At 43.2% G+C, this 22,660-nt stretch overlaps 1 protein-coding gene across 1 annotated transcript in view; it reads left to right on the forward strand.

Annotated features, from left to right (window-relative positions):
- LOC148522945 (membrane-spanning 4-domains subfamily A member 4D-like) overlaps nt 1-22,660 on the forward strand; it is a 116,666-nt gene that overhangs the window by 90,756 nt on the left and 3,250 nt on the right. Inside the window, exons 4-6 of the mRNA XM_088473586.1 lie at nt 5,480-5,536; nt 10,762-10,884; nt 12,871-12,993. Coding sequence (XP_088329712.1) covers nt 5,480-5,536; nt 10,762-10,884; nt 12,871-12,993 — 303 coding nt within the window. The remainder of the gene's footprint in view (nt 1-5,479; nt 5,537-10,761; nt 10,885-12,870; nt 12,994-22,660) is intronic.

The raw sequence follows: 22,660 nt of genomic DNA on the forward strand, positions 1-22,660 counted from the left end.
TGCTGTTGTCCACTACTTCAAAGTCCATAGGGGCTGGCTGTGTTGTGCTGTGCTGCTGTTGTTAATAGGGGCTGTGTCCACTACTTCAAAGTCCATAGGGGCTGGCTGGACTGTGTTGTGCAGTCAGTTCTCCATAGGGGCTGTGTCCACTCAAAAGTCCTGTGCAGTGTCCCAGTCCTAAAGGGGTGCTGTAGTGTTGTCCAGGGGGTGCTCTGTCCATCAGGGGTGCTCCCCCCAAGTGCTAAAAAAATAATATATTTTCTGTGTTTGTGAATTGTGTGCGCAGTAGCCGCACGTGCATCAACAAAGTAGTGCCAAGCGTGCGCCTGTGTCATAAGTAAAGGGCCGGCTGGCTTGACTGTTAAGGGTGCTGTAACCCCCGAAAGTACACTCCAGTCCAAACCAAAAAAAAAATTATTTTCTGTGTTTAGCCGCACGTATATATCAAATCGATATAACATAAATGGAGGACCAAACTTTCTCCGATAAAAATAAAATAGAGAAAGATCAAGAACCACTTCCTCCTAGTGCTGAAGCTGCTGCCACTAGTCATGACATAGACGATAACATGCCATCAACGTCGTCTGCCAAGGCCGATGCCCAATGTCATAGTAGAGGGCACATACAATCCCAAATGGCAAAGTTCAGGAAAATGACCTTGAAAAAGACATTTAAATCAGCTGAAGAGAAACGTAAACTTGCCAATATGCCATTTACGACACGGAGTGGCAAGGAACGGCTAAGGTCGATCCCTAGTATGTTCATGACTAGTGGTTCAGCTTCACATGACGATGGAAGCCCTCCTCCCACTAAAAAAATCAAAAGAGTTAAGCTGGCAAAAGCACAGCGAAGAACTGTGCTTTCTAAGAAGATATCACAAATCCCCAAGGAGAGTCCAAGTGTGGTGGTGGTTGCGATGCCTGACCTTCCCAGCACTGGACGGGAAGAGGTGGCTCTTTCCACCATTTGCACGCCCCCTGCAAGTGCTGAAAGGAGCACCCACAGTCCACTTGCTGATATGCAAATTGAAGATGTCACTGTTGAAGTACAACAGGATGAGGATACTGGTGTAGCTGGCGCTGAGGAGGAAGTTGGCGAGGAGGATTCTGATGGTGATGTGGTTTGTTTAAATCAGGCTCCGGGGGAGACAGTTGTTGTCCGTGGGATGAAAAAGCCCATCACGGTCATGCCTGGGCAGAAGACCAAACATTCCACCTCTTTGGTCTGGCAATATTTCTATCCAAATCCGGACAACAACTGTCTTGCCATATGTACCATATGTAAAGGTGAAATAAGTAGGGGTAGGGACGTCAACCACCTAGGAACATCCTCCCTTATACGGCACCTGCAGCGCGTTCATAAAAAGTTACTGTCAAGTTCAGAAACTTTGGCTAAGACCGTAAGCAGTCCAGGGACACCTAAATCCCGTTGTCCTGTTGTATCCAAGCGCCTGCAAACCACACCGTCAACTCCCTCCTCGTCAATTTCCTCCTTAGTCAGGATCGGAAGTAGTCCTGCAGGCCATGTCACTGGCATGACTGACTCTCCTATCCGGGATTCCTCTGGAGGATTATGCATTGCTATGCCTACTGCTGCCGCTGCTGCTGTTGCTGCTGCTGGGAGTCGTTCATCATCCCAGAGAGGAAGTAGGAACACCACTACTTTTACTAAACAATTGACCCTCCAAAAGTCCTTAGCGAGGAGGATGAAGTACGACAGCAGTCATCCTGAAGCAAAACGTATAACTGAGGCCTTGACTGCTATGTTGGTGTTAGACGTGCGTCCGGTATCCGCCATTAGTGCAGTGGGATTTAGACAATTGATGGAGGTAGTGTGTCCCCGGTTCCAAATCCCGTCTAGATTCCACTTCACTAGGCAGGCGATACCGAGACTGTACAGAAACGTCAGAAAAAGTGTCCTCAGTGTCCTGAAAAATGCCGTTGTACACAATGTCCACTTAACCACGGACATGTGGACAAGTGGAACAGGGCAGACTAAGGACTATATGACTGTGACAGCCCACTGGGTAGATGTATCACCTTACGCAGCAACAGCAGCAGCGTCACCAGTAGCAGCATCTCAGAAACGCCAGCTCGTTACAAGGCAGGCTACGCTGTGTATCACCGGTTTCAGTAAGAGGCACACCGCCGACAACCTCTTAGAGAAACTGAGGGAAATCATCGCCCAGTGGCTTACCCCACTTAGACTCTCCTGGGGATTTGTGATATCTGACAACGCCACCAATATTGTGCGGGCATTACATCTGGGCAAATTCCAGCACGTCCCATGTTTTGCTCACACAATAAACTTGGTGGTGCAGAATTTTCTGAAAAGCGACAGGGGCGTGCAGGAGACGCTTTGGGTGGCCTGAAAAATTTCTGGCCACTTTCGCCATTCAGCGACTGCGTGCCGAAGACTGGAGCGCCAGCAAACACTCTTGAACCTGCCCCGCCATCACCTGAAGCAAGAGGTTGTGACGCGGTGGAACTCAACCCTCTATATGCTTCAGAGGATGGAGGAGCAGCAAAAGGCCATACAAGCCTATACATCCACCTATGACATAGGCAAAGGAGGGGGTATGCACCTGACTCAAGCGCAGTGGAGAATGATTTCCGTGTTGTGCAAGGTTCTCCAGTCCTTCGAACTTGCCACACGTGAAGTCAGTTCAGACACTGCCAGCTTGAGTCAGGTCATTCACCTCATCAGGCTATTGCAGAAGCAGCTGGAGAAAGTGAAGGAGGAGCTAAGACGGAGCAATTCCGCTCGGCATGTGGGACTTGTGGATGAAGCCCTTCATTCGCTTTGCCAGGATTCCAGGGTGGTCCAATCTGTTGAAATCAGACCACCACATTTTGGCCACCGTGCTCGATCCTAGGTTTAAAGCCTATGTGGTGTCTCTCTTTCTGGCCAACACAAGCCTGCAGAGGTGCAAAGACCTGCTGGTGAACACACTGTCAGCTGAAGCGGAACGTGACACGTCAACGGCTCCTTCTTCATTTTCTCCCGCAACTGGGGCAGCCAGGAAAAAACTTAGGTATCCTAAGCAACCCGCTGGCAGTGATGCAGGGCAGGCAGGACCAAGTTTGGACATCTGGTCCGGACTGAAGGACCTGGCAACAATTTCTGACATGTCTACTGTCACTGCATATGATACTGTCACCATTGACAGAATGGTGGAGGATTACATCGGTGACAGCATCCAAGTAGGCATGTCAGACAGTCCATACCTGTACTGGCAGGAAAAAGAGGCTATTTGGAGGCCCCTGTACAAGCTGGCTCTATTTTACCTGAGTTGCCCCCCCTCCAGTGTGTACTCCGAAAGAGTGTTTAATGCAGCCGGGGACCTTGTCAGCGAAAGGCGTAGGAGGTTGCTTCCACAGAATGTGGAGAAGATGATGTTCATCAAAATGAATTATCAGCTCTTCCAGGGAGACCAGCCTCCAGAAGGTACAGAGGGACCTGTGGTGGTGGATTCAAGTGGGGACGAGTTAATACTTTGTGAGGATGAGGATGTACACATTGAAGAGGGTGAGGAATCGGTGGATGAGGATGACATCTTGCCTCCGTAGAGCCAGTTTGTGCAGGGACACATTAATTGCCAGCTTGTTTTATTGGGGCCCAAACGAACCAATCATTTCAGCCACAGTTGTGTGGCAGACCCTGGCGCTGAAATGATTGATTTGTTAAAGTGTGCATGTCCTGTTTATACAACATAAGGGTGGGTGGGAGGGCCCAAGGACAATTCCATCTTGCACTTCTTTTTTTCTTTGCATTATGTACAGTTTGGGGCCTAGTTTTTCTAACTGCCATCCTGTCTGCCACTGCAGTGTCACTCCTAGATGGGTCACGTGTTTGTGCCGCCCACTCGTGTCGCTTAGCATAGTCATCCAGCTACCTCGGTGCAACCTTTTGGACATAAAAACACTATTGTGAGGTGTGATGTGTTCAGAATAGACTGGAAATGAGTGGAAATTAAGGTTATTGAGGTTAATAATAGCATAGGAGCAGAGAAACCAACAAATTCTGTGATTTTAGCTGTTTTTATGCTTTTTTTAAAAAAAAATACAGATCCAAAACACAAAACCCAGAACCCAAAACACGGAAGGGTGGTTTTGGCAAAACCAATCCAGATCCAAAACACGAAGAAAGATCCAGATCCAAAACCAAAACACGAAAAGTGGCCGGTGCACACCCCTAGTTATTTTCTGTATCCTGAATTCACAAGCTGGAAGTAAAAGCATCATTTATTTACTTGTAAACTGTGTGGGGACCCTCAATAAGCACCTAAACACTGCACCCACCCACCCTCTGCCGAGCTAAATACCCCAAGTCATCACAATATATATATATATATATATATGTTACAAGATAACGGCACTCCTGGTACAGACTACAGTGTATAGGCAGCGTATAGTCATCAACGTTTCAAAGCCTTTATTATGGCTTTTGCATCAGGACTAATATATATATACATATACTGTATAAATAACCAGCACGGTCAAGCAGGAGCACTCAGAGGCTTTCGCAGTTTAAAAAAATTTATTCACACGTAATACATTTAAATTACCAACGTTTCGGGACACACTCAACCCTTTGTCATGGTGTAAGGTGTTTTACACCTTGAGAAAGGGGCGAGTGTGTCCAGAAACATTGGTACTTTACATGTATTGTGTGAATACACTTTTTGAAACTGTGAAAGCGTCTGAGTGCTGCTGCTTGTTCATCCTGGTTATTTATGTGATTGGATCCAGAGGGCACCAGACCATTAGGACTTATCGAGGAGAGTGCCTGACTGGGATCTATATATATTATATATATATATATATATATATATATATATATATATATATATATATATATATATAAATAGTGCCTGGTGTTTTATATTAATTACATATAATGTGTGGTTTGGTTTTCCAGAAATTCTAACCTACCCGAATTTTGCGAATCCAGACAGATCCCAGTCGTGGTTCTGATCTCCTCAGGAGATCCGAATCACAGTTCTTATCTCCCATTGATTCAGAACTTGGATTTTAAATCTGAATTTCAGGGTTTGGATTGTAAAAATTATATGATTTTATCTGTTTTTAAAAACTTTTTATCATTTAAAAAAAAAAATCCAGAACCAAAACCGAAACACTTTAGGGGGATTTTTCAAATCCAAAACCAAAACATGAAGATGAATCTTGATCCAAAACCACAACACAGGGGTCAGCGCACATCTCTAATTTTAATGTTCTACTATATTTTTACACTCATTTGGGTTACCACACTAATGCATAGTCCCTAATGAAGATAATATGTACACATATTGATGCAGGGTAAAATAAAGAAAATACTGTAGGAAGCCTTAGGTGGCACATGGGCCTGCAATGACTTGACTACGAATTTATTTATACATTTTGCATTACTCATAGACATGACAGTATGATAAATGGTTTGTTTGAACAACTTATGTGTTGTGTGTTTTCTTTTACAGTATATCATTACTGGATCTATGTTACTCTCAAGCTACGTAGATCCTACTCCCTGCCGGGTGAGTTTATGCTTGAAAATTATAATGAAGTAATAAATTATTATAATTACTGTATGTATGTCTGTATTTTGTGCTGTCTGGGTTGAGTCCCAGAGGTATATTTAATAAAGGTCGATTTCAATCGATTTTTATCAATTTTAATGGATTTCAAATTGATCTAAATCATTCTAAATCAATGTTGTGTTTTGGGGCTAAATCACACATTTACTACCATTTAAATAACCAAAACTGTCTGTTACTAAATGTGTGATTTAGCCACAGAAATACAACATTGATTTAGATCAATTTAGATAAATTTGAAATCCATTAAAATCTATAGCAATCGATTGAAATCGACCTTTAGTAAATTTACTGCCGAGTGTCTGAAAAGACGTAGGAAGTATAGTTTATCACCTTATGCAGCCAGTAGAAACACCCTGCCACTGGCCCTTGCATCATAATCCAATTGCAATGGGCTGGAATGTCATGTTTAGTGTATTGAAGTGACAGAAATTACAGGATTTCAGTTAAATCAGAATAGCTGACTTCTTTTTCTTTTTTTTGAGGCTTATATGTACAGTATAAGTGATTTAAGATGAAATATTAATTAATTTGGAAATATGTGGTTTATTTATAAAATGTGACAATAAGTTTGGTATTCTATTGCCACTTATCGCGGTGATTAAAAAAATCACTTATCAGTGCAATCTAGTATTAAAATCATGCTGGAACAGATTGGCAATACTTAGTCACTGCAATAATGGCCTACTGTATATCTTAGCCATACTTCACCAATAAAAAATGCAGATCTGACTGACAACGTAACCCCTTTATCGTTTAGGGAAAGGTTCTATCACTGTCAAAAATACTCAAAGTAGTAGGAAATCGGGCTTTTTGTACTCTAATAAATAGATCTCTAAATATGTAAATTTTTTGGTTTAAATATAGTAGCCCTCTCCTGCAATGCTCTCCTCTAAGATGGTGTTCACTATTGAAGCCAAGCTCTGAAAATCAAAAGTTTGCTGAGCTTGGTAATGTGGCCCAGACTACAGTCACCATTGAGACTAATGGGGACTGCTGTCTGCAACATTAGTTTGTGTAACACAGGACATCATTAGGCTCTTTTTAAATAGCAGGGAATTGTAATTAAATAAAAAAATGCATTTCCACAAGTATTTCACTTTAATTGTATGCAAATATATGAATTGGTGCCACTCTCCTCTAATAATCTGTAAATCATTAATTTTAGATTAATAATACTGGAATTGTTTGAAGGATTTGCAATAAGTGTAAACAGGAATCAACAATTGCACCAGGAAACCACCCGGTGTGAACACAAATGAAAAAGATATGTCACCACATATCAACATTAACATATAAATACCAGAATAATCATCCAGCACACTTGGCGCTTTAAGATCTCGATCTTCAATGTCAGGATATATAGTTTAGGTTCTCTGTAGTTTAATAATCCAAAAAAAAAAAGAAAAGAGTCCACAATAGTGTAATATAGTTTGATTATAAACTAATTGTCCTTTATGTTGATGAATTTAAACAATACCATTCAAATAGGTCTACTTATCTCAGCAGACAAAACAGCACTCAAATCTGACCATATAGGAGCTCAGGATACCACTGTAATCCTCTCTACGTACTTCTTCCTCCCGATAACCATAAGGGGAACATAGGAGAAAACAGATTCCAAATAGTGTTTTACATCTTTAATATAGAACACATCAAATCAATAAAAAGAAAACAGATGCACTCTCACCATGGGGAAATGTCTACCAAAACATGTAGACACACAGAGCATAGAAAACAAAAGCCAGGCGTCCCCGGAGTTCCTCTATCCCCCACTGGATCAGGTCCTACTGCCCTCCTAAACGTCCTTCTTGCCAATGCGTTTCGATACTGAGCTTGGTATTTTTGTCAAGGAATTCTGAGGACTCTACCCAAACCTATACTTATACTGCTATTACACCTGAACAGCCTAATTGCAAAAGAAAAGCCTAATTCCAAACATGGATCACCTAACCATCTATTTCTACCACACATTCTATCAACAATAGTTAGTTCCCGAAGTCCGTTTCAAATCTTCCTTTTCAGGAATTGGCTGTAGTCATGCAGCTTTGTATGCACCTCCCCGTATCCAACGTGCTTCTCGCTTATCGCTGGAAGTCATGGTCACCATTTAGAATACACTTGCATGTCACTGGGACCACTTCCGGCTGATGTATTTCTGGTTCTTCGAGGCATGTTCATAATATATGTTAGAAAGGTGTCTTCACGTAGCGGTAGCCATTTGGGTAGGTCATCTTATGTTGTAACTGCTGGAGGCCATTTTCTTGCAGTTTTAATAAATAAAATAGAAACAATTAATACAAGAATAAAAACTAGCTTTAGAAACTAATTACAGAGGACCAGTATACAAATTAAAACCATGAGCCATATATAAGAACCATTTGAACTCGAAATCGTTGTTAAGGCCTGAGGGAGCTAAAGTTTTAAAATCGTAAATCATGTCCATTTATTTTTTGGACAATTTTGTTGTCACACTCTCTCCCCTAACATCTGGAGTGACCTTTCTTACAGCATAAAAATTTTAAATCTGTTTAACGTCACAGTTATGTTTGTGTTTAAAGTGCATTGACAGTGCATGCGATTCCAAGCCTTTCCGTATGTCCCTCAAATGTTCTCCTAATCTAATTTTGATGGGTCTGCTGGTTCTACCTATATAAAATTTATGGCACTCACATTCTATACAATAAATAACATTAAAAGTATGTAATGCGATAAAATCCCTAATATTGCACTTTTTCCCATTAATCTCTACTTCTGTTAATTTCATACCAAAATTATTGGGATTGTTTAAACACCCAATACAAGTTCCTCACCTGAAAAATCCACTGGTCAATACTTTAATTGATGATGGACAAAGGCTTCTAACTAACTTTGATTTTAGATTGGGTGCCCTTCGAAAAATACAAGTGGGAAAATCCGGGATTTCTGACACTATTTATTGGATCCTTTTTTAATAGACCCCAATGTTTTTAAAGGATAGTTTTCACATTTTGGTGTTGAGAATTGTAGTTGGTGGTGAAGGACTATTTGAATTCTTCTGAATCCATAATATTTTTCTCTTTCTTCTGATACTTTATTAGAGTTTTCCATCAAGTGCTTTTGCTTTTTCTAATGATACGGAAATCTCTTGATTATTATATCCACAAGTTCAAAGGTAGTTTTCATTTCTGCAGCTTGGGACATAAAACTTCTTTCATCTTTACAATTTCTGTGTAACCTTCTGAACTGTCCCATTGGTATGGAGTCTAACCATGCCCTTTGATGACAACTATCTCTATTGACGTAAGATCTTGAATCTGCAGGATTTATAAAATTCTTCATTTTTATCCCACTATACTCAATATATATGTTCAGATCAAGAAAATTTACACTTTTTTTTGTTTTTTCATATGTTAAAATGATGTTCCTATTATTCTGATTAAGATATGTGCAAAATTGTTCCAGTGTTTCTCCATCACCTTGCCATATAAATAAAATATCATCAATATAGCATTGCCAGGACACCAGGTTTTCCCCAAATTGGTTGTTTGACCAAACATTGTCAGCCTTCCACATACCCATAAAAATATTAGCATACCTGGGGGCGAATTTGGTGCCCATGGCGATTCCCATCTTTTGTATATAAAATCCTCCTTAAAAATAAAATAATTATTAAAAAGGATAAAATTAATACCTTCTACTAAAAACTCTTGTATATCAAGGCTCAATGAGGATTTTTCAAGTGCCTTCTTCACTGCCTTTATTCCCTGATTGTGATCATTTATGGTATAGAGGCTGCTAACATCTGCAGTAATAGGAAAATAATCATCTTTCCACTCCATCTCTGAAAAAAATTGCAACACCTCAGTAGTGTCCTTCAAATGGGATGCATTTTCTAAAACAAAGCGTTGTAGATAAAAATCAATAAATAAAGACAGATTAGTCAAAAGTGAATTCACCCCTGATATAATGGGTCTACCTGGAGGTAAATGGTGACCGCGACTTCCTGCGATAAGCAAGAAGTGTGCCAGATATGGGGAGGTGCACACGAAGCGGCATGACTACAGCCACTGCCTGAAAAGGAAGTTCTAAAATGGACTCCGGGAACTAACTATTGTTGATAGAATGTGTGGTAGAAATAGATGGTTAGGTCATCCGTGTCTGGAATTAGGCTTTTATTTTGCAATTAGGCTGTTCAGGTGGAATAGAAATATAAGTATAGGTTTGGGTAGAGTCCTCAGAATGCCTTGACAAAGATACCAAGCTCAGTATCAAAACACATTGGAAAGAAGGACGTTTAGAAGGACAGTAGGACCTTATCCAGTGGGGGACTGAGGAACTCCGTGGAAGCCTGGCTTTTGTTATCTATGCTCTGTGTGTCTACATGTTTTGGTAGACATTTCCCCTTGGTGAGAGTCCATCTGTTTTCTTTTTATTGATTTGATGTGTTCTATATTAAAGACGTAATACACTATTTGGAGTCTGTCTTCTCCTATGTTCCCCTTATGGTTATCGAGAGGAGGAAATACGTAGAGGGGATTACAGTGGTATCCTGAGCTCCTATGTGGTCAGATTTGAGTGCTGTTTTGTCTGCTGAAATAAGTATACCATTATGAATGGTACGGTTTAAATTCATCAATATAAAAGACAATTAGTTTATAATCAAACTATATTACACTATTGTGGACTCTTTTCTTTATTTTTTGGGAAAACCTAAACTATATATCCTGGCATTGAAGATCCAGATCTAAAAGCGCCAAGTGGACTGGATGATTATTCTGGTATTTGTTTGAAGGATGTGTATTGATCTTCCTATAACTTTGGGTAGAATGGTTACAATCTCAGAACAACTAGTATAATACAGTAGAATTGCTTTACATCAGAGGAGCATTTTGGTTCTAATCGGTTACGTTTGGATATGAAAAACATCGTCTTATTGGCTCTTCGGCTCTCACATGTTTTGGATCGCCAATAAGATAAATATGAACGTGCGCTTGTTTGGTGAAAAGAACTGTAGTACAACCAAACCACTCATATCTACACTAATTAGACATGTACTGCAGACTGCCCTGTAGGCATCCATAGGAGTAATTGCATTTACAATTGGATTAGTCCAACTAGCAATACAGCCTACACACACTAATAAAATGTAATTCATTATTTGTTTATTGTATTTTACCCCATAGGTCAGACTATCAATTTCCTTCGACATAATAACAACAATTCTCAGTATTGTTGGATTGTTATTTAATGTGAAAGATCTTGGAAAACTTTGTTATGCTGAGCCATATGATGCCTGCTACAAATACGTATGTATTGTCAAAATTATTTTATTTTTCCAAGTTAGGTAGGACAGAGCTTCCACAGGGAACATGGATAAGCAATAAGGCTAGATCTTTTTTTATTTAAATACATTTAAACTCAAGGGGGCCGATACAGTCTTGGGGGTAAATAAACTAAATGGCGATTTGCCAAATACTGTGATGATCAGTGGATTATATAGCAAAATAAATATATTCTAAACCAAGTTGGTTTAACATCCAGTTCTTTTGCCACTTCAAATCTATCAGCTAAAGCCGCCTATCATTGCTGGCTTTAGCAAACTGCTGAATAGTAAATCTAGTACTAGGGTGCAAACTGCTCAAATATAAACACACAGATATTGTGTATTTGCACATGTGAAGAGCAAAACACACCTCGAGATGCATGCACCGTTGCCACAAGTCATCATCATCACCCTTGCTGCCCCATGGCCCTTGCTTCCCTGTTGCAGTGTGCCTGGAATGGCACCCTGCAGTGCCACCTGGAGTGTCCATTGGATGCTCCAGACACGCACCCTGCAATCTGTACAGCTGCTTAGTGCATCCTCAGGCATCCGGTGCTGTCAGCCAACCCCCTCTGAACATTGTCATGCATTCAGGGGGCGGGGGCAGCACAGGGCATACTGCTGCACTGATATGCCGCTGCAACTGATCCTTAGGGATCAGACAGAATTACATCATAACCACTTTGGCAGAGTTAATAGTAGATATTTTATTGGAGATCGGTAAATAAGGAAATAATGGAGGCACATAGATCAAATACAGTAAATATATAAATAAATAGATAAAAGAAAGCTAGTGACACAGCAGCCATGCAATAAGAAGTGAAAATACATTATTATTCATGCAGGATATACACAAAAACTATCTGTTTATGCTTTCATGAGTTATCTGATTTCACAATATCCATTATTAGCCCTCTTGCATGAATAAGCTTCTATTGTATTAAACCTAAGAAAGGCATACTTAGCCCCCAATATTTCAGTTCCATACCTTGCAAAATGTAAAAATGAAAAAGAATATTTATGCTACACCCGTTTTACAAGTGGCAATACGGTAGGCCACTCCATTTACAGTATGCCAAATGGAAATTGGAACTATCTTGTGAAAGACTCTTGAGGTGTGAATTTCTCTCTCCAAATTCTTTAATGCAATGCTCCTTACCCAGGGCCATAAATAGGGTGATGGCACAGGGCACCGCAGGGCAGGGGGCGCTGTTTGGGCCTGTCAGTTTTCCTGTTTATTATCATTCTTACTCTTACCTTCCTCTTCTTTTATTCCCCAGCATCTCTTGGCCTCCCCTATCTCTTCCCTAGCCTTTCCCATGAGGCATGGTCCTTTTTCAGGTGCACTATCTTATGTCCTTATTTAAAAAATGAGGGGGGCGCCAATGATCTTTCTGACACAGGGCACCAGAAAGTCTAGTTACGGCTCGGGCCTTACCCACATGTAGATCACAGTGTGTGTACCTCCCACCTTTAGAGAACTCACTATGGAGATGTGATCACGCCCTTGGGATTATACCTGGCATTTATGACACCCTCTTGTCCCATCCAAACATCAGATCATTGAGGCACCTATCAGTTTTGGTACTTTGATGACACGTCATTAAAGTGATCACATTTTTTTGTGGTTGTTTACTCTACTCATAAAAAAGTAGTTTTTAAGGGCTAAGAACACCCAGTTTCTTTCAACTGTTGGCATTAACAGCAGATTGAGCAAGTATACCCATGGACCTAGTGACAATGACTGAAATGGCTCCAGAACCATGTCTAATATGAATCAACATAAACATGTGTTTGGATTAGTGTAATGTACCTGATAGAAATCCATCACCATTATATCTACCAACAATGTAAAGTCACTTGTCTAGATTTTTCGTTGTTTCCCTATGTTTTAAAGTAGATCATTAAAAGTGTAAATGAAGTATTTATAGGTAAGCACAATTCAACGGTTCTGATTTTGTGTTTACAGATAAATGTCTCTAAAATCCATTATGTCCTTGTCAGTACAAACGTGCTGCTATTGTGTGCCTCCATTTTCGCTGCTACCTTTGGATTCTATATTCTGTGCTGTGTGACAAGAGAAGATCACCAGGTAAGGTGCTTCACACAGGGCAAGGGGATTATGGGTGAGGCCATATTATTAGCAAATAGCATTCCAAACATTCATACCTCACCTCTGTTGCATGCTTCTTTTTTAAAACAAATACTACACACATCTGTAGATAGACACATTATATTGCCTAAATTTTTCATTTTTATTATTTCAATAAATGTAAAAGCATATTGAAAATGTGTCAATATTTAGATTAAAGAAGCATTTGGGTACAAAATATAACAGTGCATTTATAAGGCTTGAGGTCCTGTGGCTTCAGAACAAAACTGAGAGTGAAACCTTCTAAAAAGTGGAGACGTGCAGAAGAATCCCATTGCATTAATCAGCTTCTAGAATGTACTTGATAGCACCTTTCAAGTACATTCTAGAAAATGATAGTTAAAAGCTTAAAGTGTAACAATTTCTATCTGCACAACCTCTTCTTAGTGTGGAGATTGTTAGGTTGCAGTTTCAGACAACTAGAGCATCACAGTAAATTTATAACATAAACATTTCTTTAGCACAAACCTCCAAGGTGGAAAGAGAAAAAAAGAGGAAGGAAAAAGTAGGTGATGGAGTAGGGATGGTTATCAACCAAACAGATGCCTAAAAATTAAAACTATTTATTGTACAATTCTTACAGGTTAAACTTTAAACATACATACAGTGCATCCGGAGAGTATTCACAATGATTCACTTTTTCCACATTTTGTTATGTTACAGCCTTATTCCAAAATGGAATAAATTAATTTTTGTCCTCAAAATTCTACACACAATACCCCATAATGACAACATGTAAAAAGTTTTTTGTTAAATTTTTACAAATTTAATAAAAAAAACAACAACTAAGAAATCACATGTACATAAGTATTCACAACATTTGCTTAATAATTTGTTGATGCACTTTTGGCAGCAATTAGAGCCTCAAGTCTTTTTGAATATGATGCCACAAGCTTGGCACACCAATCTTTGGGCAGTTTTGCCCATTCTTCTTTGCAACACCTCTCAAACTCCATCAGGTTGGATGGGAAGTGTCAGTGCACAGCCATTTTCAAATCTCTCCAGAGATGTTCAATCGGATTAAAGGCTGGGCTCTGGCTGGGCCACTCAAGGACATTCACAGAGTTGTCCTGAAGCCACTCCTTTGATATCTTGGCTGTGTGCTTAGGGTCGTTGTCCTGCTGAAAGATGAACATTCACCCCAATCTGAGGTCAAGAGCGCTCTGGAGCAGGTTTTCATCCAGAATGTCTCTGTACATTGCTGCATTCATCTTTCCCTCTATCCTGACTAATCTCCCAGTTCATGCCACTGAAAAACATCCCCACAGCATGATGCTGCCACCACCATGCTTCACTGTAGGGATGGTATTGGCCTGGTGAAGAGCGGTGCCTGGTTTGCTCCAAACATAACGCCTGGCAATCACACCAAAGAGTTCAATCTTTGTCTCTCATGGTCTGAGAGTCCTTCAGTCGCATTTTGGCAAACTCCAGGTGGGCTGCCATGTGCTTTTTACTAAGGAGTGGCGTCCGTCTGGCCACTCTACCATACAGGCCTGATTGATGGATTGCTGCAGAGATGGTTGTCCTTCTTGAAGGTTCTCCCCTCTCTACAGAGGAATTCTGTAGCTCTGACCGAGTGACCATCAGGTTCTTGGTCACCTCCCTGACTAGGGCCCTTCTCCCCGGATCGCTCAGTTTAGACAGCCGGCCAACTCTAGGAAGAGTCCTGGTGGTTTCAAACTTCTTCCATTTACAGATGATGGAGACCACTGTGCTCATTGGGACCTTCAATGCAGCAGATCTTTTTCTGTACCCTTCCCCAGATTTGTGCCTAGAGACAATCCTGTCTCGGAGGTCTACAGACAATTCCTTGGACTTCATGCTTGGTTTGTGCTCTGACATGCACTGTCAAGGGTGGGACCTTATATAGAGAGGTGTATGCCTTTCAAAATCATGTCCAATCAACTGAATTTACCACAGGTGGACTCCAATTAAGTTGTAGGAACATCTCAAGGATGATCAGTGGAAAAAAGATGCACCTGAGCTCAATTTTGAGCTTCATGGCAAAGGCCGTGAATACCTATGTACATGTGATTTCTTAGTGTTTTTTGTTTTTTTTTTTAATTAAATTTGCAGTTGTGATTATGGGGTATTGTGTGTAGAATTTTAAGGACAAAAATGAATTTATTCCATTTTGGAATAAGGCTGTAACATAACAAAATGTGGAAAAGTGAATCGTTGTGAATACTTTCCGTATGCTCTGCATTTATAAAATTTAAGCACGACGTTCACAGATAAAAGCAATTCATATAAAGTAAAGTGAAGGCAGGCTGCTCTATAATAATGGTTTGCTAACAGTGATAACAGTGACTTAAATTTCCTTTGTAAGGCCTGACCGGCATGTAAAATTCATACAAGTACATAATAATGTAAACCAAGGTTCAGCAGTTAAGAAATCTGATAATCCTACCTGAGCAGTACACAAGGTAATATGGTATTAAGGTACTGAAGGGGTTATTTTTTAGAAAGTTCTAGAAATCTGATATCCCATCTGAACGGTATATTGCACAATAAATCAATATTAAACACACTTGTCCCATCCTTTGGGTACCTTATATGGTGCTCCCTTCCCGTTCCCACATGTTGTGGTCAGGCCTGCAGTGTGTCTGCTTGCTGTAGCACCTGCTTCACGGCGTTCCTCTGTGCTTTTCTGGATCACAGTTTGGCTACTTCCGGTTTCATGTGTGCCGACTTCTGGTGTTCTGGAGGTATAGTGGCTGACATCCAACATGTTTTTCCACCTTGGGACTTCGTCAGGGATATGTAGAAGCTGATTGGTTGTTACAGGCAACTTCTCTACCCTTTACAAGGTTTGATACATCTCACCCTAAGTAAAGATGTGTTCTCACTCATTATTGCTTCAGGCTTGCCAAACAGCCCCTCTCGGTGCACCTGGGGCCTGATTCAGACCCGCTCGCAAGCACTGTGTGCTCGGAAGCGGGTTGATAGCGTTTGCGAGCGGGTTGATGGTGGGGCATTGCGCACGCACGGCGTGCGCAAATTAACTCGCTCCGGGGCTCACTACAAATGGGACAGCCGTCGATGTTGATCGACAGCTCGCCCAGTTTTGTAGGCGGGGTGGAGGGGTGGCCGGACAAACAGAAGCGTTCCTGAAGGAACGCCTGCCATTTGTGGGCGGCCCTACTGACATCACACGTGATGTCAGTAGTGAGCTTTCGGCTCTATTAGAGCCAGAAGCTCACTGGGGCTTGCGGCAGACGAGACCCTACCACAAGGGTCTCGTGGACCTTCGCGACCACCACTTGGCTGCTCGCAAAAGCTGTGGGTGGTCACGAGTGGCCAGGAGGCTGTTTTTTTTTTTTTTTAAAACGGCCGCCCTGATTCAGAGCGAGCGCTCGCTTTTTGCGAGTGGCTCTAAATCAGGCCCTTGGTCCCGTGAGACTCTGCTAGTGCCGGGCATTTTTTTGCCATGTTTTGTTTTGCGGAAAATGCATCTAAGTCACAACGTGGTAGGAGGCACCAGGAGACTGTGCTGATCAATTTGATATGTGACACATGTATATCTATGTGCGAGTGAGTCTCTCAATCAGCATGCCAAGTGCTACAATGCAGTGGGCACAGCTGTTTTCTGTGCCAAGTTCCGTTTACGGACCCAGTTGCAAATTCATCGCCGCAGGCTCCTGGTGCAATCCTTGTTGTATTTTCGGCAAAAAAATGACACCCGACGCTAGCAGAGTAGCACAGGACCTGGCGGCTCACTCACACCTGGCATATCTCAGACTCTATGTATGGTGTATTGAGGCTACACGAGCAAGGACACATCTGTAGTGTGGAGTTTCCACACCTTTTTTATAAAGCTAGGCGTCTACAATCCTGGCAATATTGATAGAGTACATTGGTAGGCAGTCAGTATGTTGACAATCACTATGTCAACATTCAAAATGTTTACATCAGAATCCCTCCCCCCCTGCAGCCTAAGCATAACCCTACCCCACCCAGAGCCTAACCATAATATCGACATTCTGACAATGTCGGCATTTCCCAGGTCAACATTCTGAGACTGTCAACATGTTTCCTGTCAATGTTTTAACAATGTCGACATCATCATTGTTGACATTGTGTTGTCGACATTGTAAATATAAATCTATTGACTACATCCCTTTTCAAATATGCTACTGAAAAATACACTGTATATTAAACTGTTTCTTGAAGGATCTAGTCCATTTGCTTGTGTTCCCCAATGGCTTAAATTTGCTAACCAAAAAATCTATATTGAGATCTTTTATTTATGACTTGTGTGGCACCACTTCAACAGGGTCCTGACACAATGGAGTCCCTACCTCTTTTGACACCTAGTACGGGTAATGGTGGGCGGGCTTATAGTGCAGCAAAAAGGGGGGGTCTCCTCGTGGGTGGAGGCATGGCCTCACATCCCAAACACCCATTTTTGTTACTTCGGGGGTCCTGGAGATGTGGACTGCCTCCAGGGACCATTTTATTTGCAGTGCCGGCTCCCTCACTGTGTCTGGAGCCAAGTGCTGCACATAATGCCACAGTGCAGCACCCAGCTCCTGTCACTGAGGAGGAGTCGGCACTTTGGTGTCACCCTTCATCTGGTGACACCTGGGTGCAGCCCACACTTGTGACGCCACTGTCCTGACATTTGTAGAATCTAAGCACATTTAATGCATTTTTTGTGGCTCATATTCTATCAAGGAACTTTAGGGATGAGTCTAAAATGTATTTGGCAATTACCTGTATGTACTAAAGCTAAATTTAGATTCTTTATTATCTGAATATTTTTACTAGGGATGAGCGGGTTCGGTTCCCTGAGAACCGAACCCACCCGAACTTCGGGGATCCGGGGCGATCCGAGCCCAAGCTCGGATCTCCCTGTCTGCCCCGGATCTCTCTCCCGAGGCAAAACTTCGAGATCTGCTGTCGGATCTCGAGGTTTTGCCTCGAGCGGCCATTTTAAAAAAAATGCCTTTGCCTTTAATGGGCAAAGTGCTGATTGGCTGACAGAGCCGTCTGTCACGGCTCTCAGCCAATCAGCATTATGGTGCTCATTTGCATGTAGCACGGACTCGTGAGATCCGTGCTACATGCATCTGTGTGACTGACAGTGACACAGAGCACAGATGGGTCAGTGAGACCCGTCTGTGCTGCTGTGTATTTCAATGACACAGATGCACGCACGGACCAGGAGATCCGTGCTACTTACATCTGTGTCATTGACACAGAGCACTGACGGGTCCGTGAGACCAGTCTGTGCTGCTGTGGTAAAAAAAAAACCTGTGTAAAAAAAGAAAAAAATGGTGTGCCCCCCCCCCAAAAAGAGCAACCAGCCCCGGGCATTAGTGACCCAGTGCTGGGTGTGCTTAAATACAGGGGTCAAACGATGTAGGGGTCCCCTGTACTTAAGCACAACCAGCACCGGGGTAGTCAGAACCAGCGCTGGTTGCCAAAATACGGGGGACAAACGACGTAGGGGTCCCCCGTATTCTGCGCAACCAGCTCTGGGCTCTGATCCGGTCCTGGTTCTGGAAATACAGGGGAAAAAAATTAGTAGGGTTCCCCTGTATGTTCCAGAACCAGCACTGGACTTTTTCTAGCGGGGGGCTGATGCCACAGCCAGGGGAGCCCTTTCACCGGGCCCCCCAGCCGCAGCATCAGCCCTGACCGCTAGTCAGCCCAGGCCGGGGATCCCTGGAGAGCTGGGGACCCCCCAATAAAGGGGTCACCCTCTCCAGGGCACCCCAGGCCCAGGCTGATAGCCCGGGGTTATCCCCGCCACCCCTGGTGGCGGTGGGTGGCGGGTTGATTGTGTGGTGTGGTGTAAATAAAGAATATCAAACATTGTCTTTACAAGTAGAACTGCAAGTCCCAGCAAGCCTGCCCCGCATGCTGGTACTTGGAGAACCACAAGTACCAGCATGCAGGGCACTAAGGGCCCACTAGTACCTGTAGTTCACCTGTAAAAAAATGTTTAAAAAAAACACAGGACACACACACCGTGACAGTATAAGTTTATTAAACATACATACACACACACATGTACACATACTCACCTATGTAACCTGTAGCATCGGTCCACTTGTCCAGTAAAGTATACATAGGGGACCTGTGAAAAAAAACATACTCATCATCTCCTATGCAAGGTTCTGTCCTCTTCGTTCCAAAGTAGGCATCCCCGGACTTGGCAAAAAAAAAAAACGAAAACGCGATCCATGAACTTAGTACCGTTCTATAGAACGGTACTTCCCGAATGAGAGCTTAGCGGCGGGGTATCACCAAGGAAACCCCGCTGCTAAGCGTTCATTGGCTGAGAGAGGCCATCTCCCGTCTCTCAGCCAATGAACGGCTCCCTCCATTGTAGTCAATGGTGGGAGCCGCAAGGTTATTAAAGTTTACCCTGCGACTCCCACCATTGACTACAATGGAGGGAGCCGTTCATTGGCTGAGAGACGGGAGATGACCTCTTTCAGCCAATGAACGCTTAGCAGCGGGGTTTCCATGGTGATACCCCGCCGCTAAGCTCTCATTCGGGAAGTACCGTTCTATAGAACAGTACTAAGTTCGTGGATCGCGTTTTCGTTTTGTTTTTTTGCCAAGTCCGGGGATGCCTACTTTGGAACGAAGAGGACAGAACCTCGCATAGGAGATGGTGAGTATGTTTTTTTTCACAGGTCCCCTATGTATACTTTACCGGACAAGTGGGCCGATGTTACAGGGTTACATAGGTGAGTATGTGTACATGTGTGTGTGTGTGTGTATGTATGTTTAATAAACTTATACTGTCACGGTGTGTGTGTCTTGTGTTTTTTTAAACATTTTTTTTACAGGTGAACTACAGGTACTAGTGGGCCCTTAATGCCCTGCATGCTGTTACTTGTGGTTCTCCAAGTACCAGCATGCGGGGCAGGCTAGCTGGGACTTGCAGTTCTACTTGTAAATACAATGTTTGATATTCTTTATTTACACCACACCACACAATCAACCCGCCACCCACCGCCACCAGGGGTGGCGGGGATAGCCCCGGGCTATCAGCCTGGGCCTGGGGTGCCCTGGAGAGGGTTACCCCTTTATTGGGGGGGTCCCCAGCTCTCCAGGGATCCCCGGCCTGGGCTGACTAGCGGTCAGGGCTGATGCTGCGGCTGGGGGGCCCGGTGAAAGGGCTCCCCTGGCTGTGGCATCAGCCCCCCGCTAGAAAAAGTCCAGTGCTGGTTCTGGAACATACAGGGGAACCCTACTAATTTTTTTCCCCTGTATTTCCAGAACCAGGACCGGATCAGAGCCCAGAGCTGGTTGCGCAGAATACGGGGGACCCCTACGTCGTTTGTCCCCCGTATTTTGGCAACCAGCGCTGGCTCTGACTAGCCCGGTGCTGGTTGTGCTTAAGTACTGGGGTCCCCTATGTCATTTGTCCCCTGTATTTAAGCACACCCAGCACTGGGTTACTAATGCCCGGGGCTGGTTGCTCTATTTTGGGGGGGTGCACGCCATTTTTTTCTTTTTTTACACAGGTTTTTTTTTTTTTTCTACCACAGCAGCACAGACGGGTCTCACGGACCTGTCATTGCTCTGTGCCAATCACACAGATGCATGTAGCATGGATCTCCCGGGTTCGTGCTACATGCAAATGGGCACCATAACGATGATTGGCTTCCTGTCTGCCACTGCAGTGCCACTCCTAGATGGGCCTCGTGTTTGTGCCGCCCACTTGTGTCGCTTAGCATAGTCATCCAGCTACCTCGGTGCAACCTTTTGGCCTAAAATCAATATTGTGAGGTGTGAGGTGTTCAGAATAGAGTGGAAATGAGTGGAAATTAATGTTATTGGGGTTATTAATAGCGTAGGAACAAAAAAAGGCCCATTTTATGTGATTTTAGCTTTTTTTTTTATTTTTTAAGAAAAAATCCAGATCCAAAACACAAAACCCAGAACCCAAAACACGGAAGGGTGGTTTTGGCAAAACCAATCCAGATCCAAAACACGAAGAAAGATCCAGATCCAAAACCAAAACACAAAACACGAAAAGTGGCCGGTGCACACCCCTAATTTTTACCAACTAAAATTGAAAGTGACAAATTGGCTTTATCCTGTTTCCAAAAGTATACATAGAATGCTATTTAGTAAAACTGGGCCTAATTCAGTATCTATCGCAAGTGCACAACGGATGTAGATCAAGCGATTGTCTGCCATCGCGCATGTGTATAAGCCGCACTGAGCGATTACGGATGCACAGAGGAATCCATTGCAAAGTGAGTGACAGGCTGTCAGTGTTTGGTTGTGGTAACGGGTGGTGGTCGGTAGGACACAGGAGTGTGTGTCTGTTTAAAAGCCATTTCCTGGGCATGCATAAATTCGCCACTGCATACACAGCAAGAGAGCTCTCTGCATGCGAGGAAACTTGCAGTGTCTGCGGCTGGTCAGACCTGCTGTAGATGCTGCGTGAGTGGCCGATGTGCGTCGATGGTACCAATGTTTATGCAGAACAACAGCATTGAACGCATGTGAGAAAGCAGCAGTGGGTGTCTTTATGTCGGCTGAGCTTTGGTAAGCATTAGTCTATTTTAGCAGCTGTGTTCCGTACGAATTTGCAGCTGTTATCACACTTGCGATCTGTACTGAATCAGGCCCTCTGTTCAAAGGTGCAGATATTCACTAAAACTTTAGGGACAAATTAGTATTTTGCTATCTGTATCTAATTCACAGTGCTCAGAGAAGGCTACTATCTAATTGGTTGTTATGGCTTTAGTATAGATTTATTTGTGTAAGGTTAGCAAGAAACCATTAGAGATATTGTTAAGTGTTAAGCTGGGTATATACCATACAAATGATACATTGAGCACACCATACACACTGCACGATCCAGTGTATGACAGCGTGATGTGTGGTTACATGCTGCATGTACCCAGGACCGCAACTAGAGGGGGACTGGAGGTGCACGTGCACTGAGTGCGCTGCTGCACCCGCCCCCAGTGTCCTCCAGCCCGGCACCGCAGGGGGGCTCCAAGGGATTTTTTTACCTGCGGACGCCAGGCTCCTTCCCTGCAGCACCATGGTAGCTGCAGGCCGGAGTTCTCTCCTGAATTCCAGCTTCCGGCTCCCCCCATGGGCACTATGGGAGAGACATCATGACGTTTCTCCCATAGTTCCGAGGAGCAGCTGGGCAGAACGGATGGTGGTGATCGTAGGAGCGGGGTTTTAGGTAAGTATTTTTTTTATTTTTATGAAGGGGCACTACAGGGGCATCACTATGGGGTCATCACCATATGGGCAGTACTACAGGGGCATTACAATGGGGGCATTACCATATGGGCACTACTACAGGGGCATTACTATGGGGGCATTACCATATGGGCACTAATACAGGGGCATCACTATGGGGGCATTAGCATATGGGCACTACTACAGGGGCATTACCATATGGGCACTACTACAGGGGCATTACTAAGGGGGGCACTTCTACAGGGGCACTATTATGGGGGCATTACCATATGGGCACTACTACAGGGGCATTACTTTGGGGGCATTACCATATGGGCACTACTACAGGGGAATTACCATATGGGCACTACTACAGGGGCATTACTACTGTATATGGGCACTACTACAGGGGAATTGCCATATGGGCACTACT

The sequence above is a fragment of the Taudactylus pleione genome, unplaced genomic scaffold, assembly GCF_031769625.1.
Source record: "Taudactylus pleione unplaced genomic scaffold, aTauple2 ptg000136l, whole genome shotgun sequence".
Lineage (NCBI taxonomy): Eukaryota > Metazoa > Chordata > Amphibia > Anura > Myobatrachidae > Taudactylus > Taudactylus pleione.